This window comes from Carassius auratus, chromosome 36 (assembly GCF_003368295.1).
Source record: "Carassius auratus strain Wakin chromosome 36, ASM336829v1, whole genome shotgun sequence".
In the NCBI taxonomy this organism is placed as follows: domain Eukaryota; kingdom Metazoa; phylum Chordata; class Actinopteri; order Cypriniformes; family Cyprinidae; genus Carassius; species Carassius auratus.
In genome coordinates, this window is record NC_039278.1 from 12,376,189 (window position 1) to 12,383,139 (window position 6,951).

At 41.1% G+C, this 6,951-nt stretch overlaps 1 protein-coding gene across 1 annotated transcript; it reads right to left on the minus strand.

The window, feature by feature from the left end:
• Window positions 1-3,411: 3,411 nt before the first annotated feature.
• On the minus strand, window positions 3,412-5,388 carry LOC113055273 (uncharacterized). Its single transcript, XM_026221448.1, has 6 exons — window positions 5,085-5,388; window positions 4,879-4,998; window positions 4,676-4,794; window positions 4,421-4,568; window positions 4,226-4,344; window positions 3,412-4,149 (listed from the first exon to the last, which is right to left on the minus strand). The coding sequence occupies exons 1-6, from the start codon at window positions 5,320-5,322 to the stop codon at window positions 3,523-3,525; spliced, it is 1,371 nt and encodes a 456-aa protein (XP_026077233.1). The 5' UTR covers window positions 5,323-5,388; the 3' UTR covers window positions 3,412-3,522.
• Between the last annotated feature and the right edge of the window lie 1,563 nt (window positions 5,389-6,951).

Consider the following 6,951-nt stretch of genomic DNA (forward strand, 5'->3'; position numbering starts at 1 on the left):
AACAAACTGATTCAGCTAAAATATAAGTGCATGAGACACTGTGAGGACAGAGATTGTAGTGTGCACAGCAAATTACACTTAGCTTAAATATGTAATATTAATGAAATAGTGACAATTAATTGTGTCTGATATAGTATTCTCAAGTGAAATGAGTAAAGGCTTCGACCCGGAAACAGCAGTCCTAACATCATGACTTATTCTTCTTTGGCTCTCGCAATGGTCGCGTGGGAGACATGGCAGGTCGTGTGTCTGGTGGCTCTTTCCGTGGTGGACATTGAAGACATCTACCTATTCAGAACCATGGTAACAGGTCTTATTGTGATTGGAGTAGGATTTCTCCTGGGTTGTCAAAAAATTCTGAAAACAGGAACAGCTGTCCAAAGCTTCACAAGGCTGTCCGTCATGATTTGGAGACCAGATTGTTGACTCTGTCTAGGACATGTCCAAGGTTGTCTCCATGGCAATTTGCTGTGACGCTATCACAATATGCGGACTGAGATATCTAGATTGAATCGCAACTCTCCAGGACTACAAATACACAAACTCTTACATACATACATACACACACACATACGTACATATATACAAATATGCATTCACCCCAACCCCCCACCCCCCATCCCTCGCCTTCGCCGCTTTGTACCGCCAGTCTGAAAAGCGGGTCTGTGACTAGCGCCATAGGGCTGATGGACCGGACGGCTGCTTGCCTGCACTCTATTACCTCGACCCCCCAATTTCCATCCCCAGTTGCAAAGTCGTGTGTTTGTAATTGATTATGTGCTTTGTTGCTGAGGTGTTTTTCCTGTTCTCACACTGTACTCCCAATAGAGCATAGTCTGGGTGTTGTTTTTTTTCTCCTCACTTTCCTAATGTAATGCTGTATTTCTTCCTTAATTCCCTGTCTACCTGTCCTGTCTACCCCCTTGTCATATTGTATGTATGGACAGGTTGATGGCTAATTTCACAGGTACTTGTGTTTAGTGACTAATACTTCTACTACTACTAGCAAGAGGATTCTCCCAAGCCATCAAACAGACTTCATCAGAGCAAGAACGCCATTCCATAGCCAGAAGCGACGGCAGACAATTTTTTCCCCAGTGTATTGACTTGCATGGTTCAACTATTTGCTACAAGACTAGTACTGTGCACTAAAAAAAGCAAGTAGGGTTATTTTTGCTAATATGATGTACAATCATTTTCAATATGTTATATTGGCCTATTTATGTAGATAAATGGAACATTCCTTCTGTCATGCCCGAGCGTGAAACTCCCGCTCTCTCCCATGAAGCCAATAAGGAAGTGACTAAAACTGTAATTCATCGACTGGCCGCTTGAGGCTGGCTGCAAAAGGGAGTCAGTCCCATAGACTCCCCATGTTAAAACTTTACAGCAGAAAAAAACATGTTTACAGCCTGGTGCAAAAATAGATTTTGGTCTAAATAGCTAGTTTTGCCCTTCTTGACAACTGTGAGGGGGTGAATTTTTTTTTATAACTAATCAGTTTAAATTATATTAAGCCTTAAAGTTATGTATAATTAAGGTCGTGGCCACTTGATTGACAGGTGTATTAGTGCTACTGTCACCACTGTCGTGCTAGGTGGACGTGGCTTCAGCAACCAGCTCCCGCCTTTTTGCCCATTTCCGATTTGGAAAGTCGTGCGGTGACACGCTGCCAAGATGACGTAAATAAAACACAATCGAACAGGTAGAAAATTAAATTAGAAATATCTCAACTTTTCAGAACGCAGCAAATGCATACAGACAGATCGGCATAGTCATAGTTGGGGGCGGAGTCGTTGTGGGGGAAAACACAGCGAACATTGTGAGTATTTGAATGACAAAAATGCACATATTGAGCGCTCGCTCCCAGAGACGCGTAGAACAATTGTAGTCTCTTTTAACTTTAATCTTCACATACACTAGTCCATATCGATATTTGATTCATTGTATAACTCAACTGTAGATGTATTCATTCAAAAATAGCCAAATTCTGTGACATTCTGCTTTATACAGCAAGTTCCATTTGTGACTGGATTCCGCGATTCTGTCAGTGTCGCTTCGCAAACACAGACGGTTTGAATTTATGAATGAAAGTGTAAAAGTTCAGACACAAAACTAAATTGTCACGTATCCTCACGCTTTTATAAGTGGGTATACGGAAATCCTTGGCCTTTTCTAGTGGGAATACGGCGTATCACGTAGACTACACCTCTTAGCAGACGCTTTTTTCATGTGAGTTTAGGTTCGATACTATGCTACATAGTTTTGCTTAAGGTAGAATGATAAGGCTAATTATATATGCATGCCACTTTCTGAAACAACCTTACACAGTTTTGATAACGTTAATAATGTACACAATGTTAATGTATTCAAAATATGACCACACTGAACTTTTACAAGCAAACATTTAAGCAAACATTATACAATATGTTGGATGTAGTCATCCATGTCATCCTTTCCGGTTCTGTAGGTTTATTTGGAAGAATGTAGAACTTTATTTCATAATTTGTTTACTGGAAGTACAGAAAACGACACAGCAACTCTACGGCATGATTGTCCCATGTATTTCAATTGTCACCAAGGCAATGTCTTCCCCCACGGGCTAAATTCACATCACGTGACTGGGCGTTCCCAGACCAACCGTCTGTATGTATGGAGAAACAGATGATCATAGCTGTGCAAGGATAGCCATTTTTAATGAATCTATTAGCGGAGCTGCCACAAGGGATGTTTAGTGCTGGAAATCCATTTATTCTTTGCTGAAACTTCTGCATCTTCATGGAGAGCGGGTCATGGTTGCCTAGCAACAGCAGAGTGCTCTGAAAATAAGGAGAGCAGTGCAACTAGCGTTTTCCAAACATTTTCAGTTGCAACATCATGCAAATGTGGTTTCGGAGAATTTTATTTTTTTGCTGGTCTTGGTCGAGACCAACTAGACGACTTGGCGAGTCCAATGGCCAAGTCTGAGACGTCAGAAGTGTCTCTAGTCCAGACTTGAGTACTACAGCCCTAACCCAACATACTTGCTACATCATAAGAATGGCATCTACAATAAGTCCGTTTCTCTTATTCCGAGGTCACCGTAGCCACCAGATCCAGTCTGTTTCCAGATCAGAGATTTTTCTCCATTCTGTCACCGATGGAGTTTTGGTTCCTTGCCTTTGGCTTCACTTACAGCGATATCGTTGACTTGATTACAGATAAATGCACCAACACCATTTAAACTGAACAGATATTACATCACCGAGTTAAATTATGAACTGCCTTTAACTCATTTTGCATTGACACCATTTCCCTAAAGAATGTTGTTCAGTTGCTTTGATGCAATGCATTTTGTTTAAAGTGCTATATAAAAAGGTGAGTTGGACTGTCAAAGAAACATTCCTGTGCAATCAAGAAACTCCACAAAAATTTAAGTTCAAAGCTTTATTAGGCTTACACCAAGGAAGATATTGAGGTCAATTCATTCTGGTGTCAAGAAAAATGCCACTTCAGAGTCCACTCATCTGCTCAGTCAAGCGATTACCTAGGAGACCCATAGACGGAGGATAATGCAGGAGAAGACCGTACCTTACGGCCGCGGGGACCAAAGCCTGAAGCCTTAGGATACTGAGGCATGAGAGGGTTTTTCACAGCTGGAGACCCAGACTTGATGGGTAGTTGACCGTAGAACGGTGGGTACATTGGATAACCTGGATACTGGTGTTGAGGCTGGTATGGGGCAGTTGTGGTCATTGCAGGAGTAGTCACTTCTACTGGGCTGTGGAAGCCAGTCATGTAAGGAGGCAGCTTTTGGTACCAGGGATATTGTGGTGGTTGTGCTGCTGGGGGAGGAACTGGGTCACCTTTAGGGTGAAAGGGATCAAATATTGGCATGGGATACTTGGGAGGGTACATGGGTTGCTGGAAAGGATATTGAGGAGCAGCTGTAGGTGGCACAGTGGGAGGCAGGGAAGCAGGTACACCAGGGTATGGAGGATACCACCAGGGTCCTCCAGAAGGGAAACGGTCAAACATCTGTTGCAAGACAGTTGGGTCATGTACAGGTGTGGTTGGGGCTGAAGTGGGGGTTATGGTTGGCTGTGTCAGAGGACAGGAATGAATCACTTCCTGGTCACCGTACATCAGAGGGAGTCGCCTTTCATTATCCTGAGGAAGACAAGTAAACCGTAGAGTATTATAATAGAGCCACACTTTGAACGACAAGTCACTCAGTTCTTCTTACAGTCATTTCCCAACAGCTTCCGGTGAATGGTGCAGTGATAAACAGCAAACCAGCAGAGGTCTCCAATGTAAGGGAGCATTGGGTGTACTTCAGAAGCAGAGGCTGCCATGATCCATCAACTAAAAGCAGAGAACCAGAGTCAAGCTATAGGTCGGATCAACGATTAGAACGACTGCAAAGAATTAGAGGACTTGCCTTTAACTTTAACATCATCTGCCCTGACACAAGATTTGACGATCATGCCAAAGGAGAAGCAGGACACAGTAGGGAGGGGACGGCTCACAGGGCAAGACACTTGCACTGGAGCTCCCATTATAATGAGTGGCAGAATATATCTTGCACCCTGTTAGGAGATGGAGAAAGAGCCTTCCAGACAAATGCACAAAAAGGCATCACATGGATGGAACCAAGACAAAGCACTTCTCACTTTCAGCACACACACACACTAACCTGTTGTCTAACATGACAGCCCCTGTATGGAGCAACAAGAGAGATATCCCTGCGTGCACGCTTCAGTGAGAAGCCACAGCTAGCTGGCATCTCAGACAAAGGCACCGGTGACTCCACTCCTGATGGTTGAGAAATTTATAATTTATATAAAAAAACAAAAAAAAAAAACAAACAACCACCCCTCACACACATGAACACCTCACCTCGGTCAATTAGAAAATGTGGCATTCTGGGTCCTGGAATACGCAAAATCATTGAATCATTGCTACATTGCACAGAAGAACGCAGATGGTGCAGCTTAGTGCTAGCTGAGTGCAACCAAGCTTAAAGAAAGGAGAACGCAAGTTAAGTTAGAGACCCCACTTAAAAAAAAAAAGGTCTCATTTTAAGTTTAAGATCTCAAGGTTACCTTCATCGTTTGACTGGTGACCTTCATACTCTGCTAACCGCATTGGGGATATTTTTACATCATTATAAGATACTGAACCTTGACCGCCAATTACAAGTTTGCCAAAGTGGACTGGGTTTTCAGGGACTGCTCCATATGCAGCACCAGCTTCTAAAAGGGACTCAGGATCAGCCCTTAAAGAAGAACACAGTGACACCACAGCCATTATGAAAAGTAAAATCCCCTTTGCCCAAGGCATGGTAAGTTTTCAAGCAAACCCCAAGAAATTCACAGTTATTGGAGAACCCTTAACTCTACTGCTTAGTAAGTCTGCTGAGAATGCTGTGCTATTTGTACTCACGTTTGAATCACTGAGCGACCAATCAAATCTGTTCATCAATCAGCTTGTTGTTTTCACCTGTGGCACATTATGTGGAGGGTTAAAACAGGCACTGGGTCCCAATTTTCACACACAATTATTTGAGAATTTAATCTATGACTTTAATCTGGAGTTCTCTAGATGAATTGAGGAGGGCAGCAATACACCTTTTGAAGTGTCTAAGCTGCTGTAAATCACACAAGAAGAAGAAGAAGAAGAAATGTTCATACAATGTAAAAAATTTAAAGCTGATTCAACTAATTATTATTTTGTAACAAGTTCCATAGATATTTTATATTCAGTCAATTTCAGTCTTTTTGTTGGCTTAACCTTTAATGAAATAGTTTCATAGTACTTTCAACTAAAATTATTTAATTGGTCAAACTTTTAGAAAACTACAGCAAATTTTGTCAATTAAAATGTAACCATCCATGTGTTTCATATGTTACCTCAACTAAGATTTATTATTTGGGCATCATAAGAAATTCCTGTGGATCTTATTATATTTTATATTGGGTTTAAGAAAAGTATCACTAAAACACACACATTACAACACATAATAGCCTTTATTTAATAACATTTATAAAATTTATAATATTTGTCATATAGACTAAACATGCAGGCTTAAAGGGATGATTCACGCAAAAATGGAAATTTGCTGTTAATTGAATCACCCTCAAGCCATCCAAGACGAGTTAACTTTTTTCTTCAGTTGAACTGTAAAGGAAATTTTAGGTGAAAATAGGGTTGCCACCTATGTCTGATAAAAAAACCTGGACATATCGATGACCGGACCAACCGCTTTGCTCAAAAGTGATAATGTCCATTAGACATTAGACCCACAACACAAAATTGGCCTTTGTGCAGTAAGATTGTGCTTAGTCATGACTCATGGATATTTTAAACATTTCAAGTATTCTCACTTATCTTACTTAACTTATAGCTTACCTGATGGCTTAGATACTGGTGCTTGTGCTTGCTTTTGCTTCCTCTTTGTTAAAGAAATAAGTAGAGAGATGACATTATTAGATTTGCATTTACCATACCTTAGCCACATATATAGCCACTTTTATTTAGTATGTCTCAATCTGACATTGGAATAACAAAATAATACATAAATTGGCCTTAGCTTACCTGGTCTTCCATCTATACTTGGCATTTCCCTTTGCTGCAGCTATCAGTGGTTTCTGTTCTTCAATGAATGTCTTGAATTCAGTGCATGCAACTGATAGTCTGTTTCTTTTATCGGACCAAACATCCTCCATATGACTGAACACTCTTTCTGCATAGGCATTACTGACAGGTATGGAAAAAACAAAAGCAACTACTTTCAACAGCTCGGTGGATTCAGTTGCCTTGCTAAAAAAATATGCCCACTTTCTGTCTGGGGTAAGGTCTGTTGGGATGGTGTGTAAGACCTCATTCAGAATAACTACATCACCATACAGCTTGTCTTCTTCAACATCCAGGGCCAGTTTTTCCACTAAATCTTCCAACTTTGACCACTGG

Excerpts from the sequence above, each read along its gene's own strand:
- LOC113055273 (XM_026221448.1), bottom strand. The coding sequence starts at position 5,322 with ATGCCTTGGGCAAAGGGGATTTTACTTTTCATAATGGCTGTGGTGTCA. Across the intron at positions 4,999-5,084 it reads TCACCAGTCAAACGATGAAG|CTTGGTTGCACTCAGCTAGC; the intron begins GTAACCTTGAGA and ends CCTTTCTTTAAG. Across the intron at positions 4,569-4,675 it reads GCTGTCATGTTAGACAACAG|GGTGCAAGATATATTCTGCC; the intron begins GTTAGTGTGTGT and ends ATCTCCTAACAG.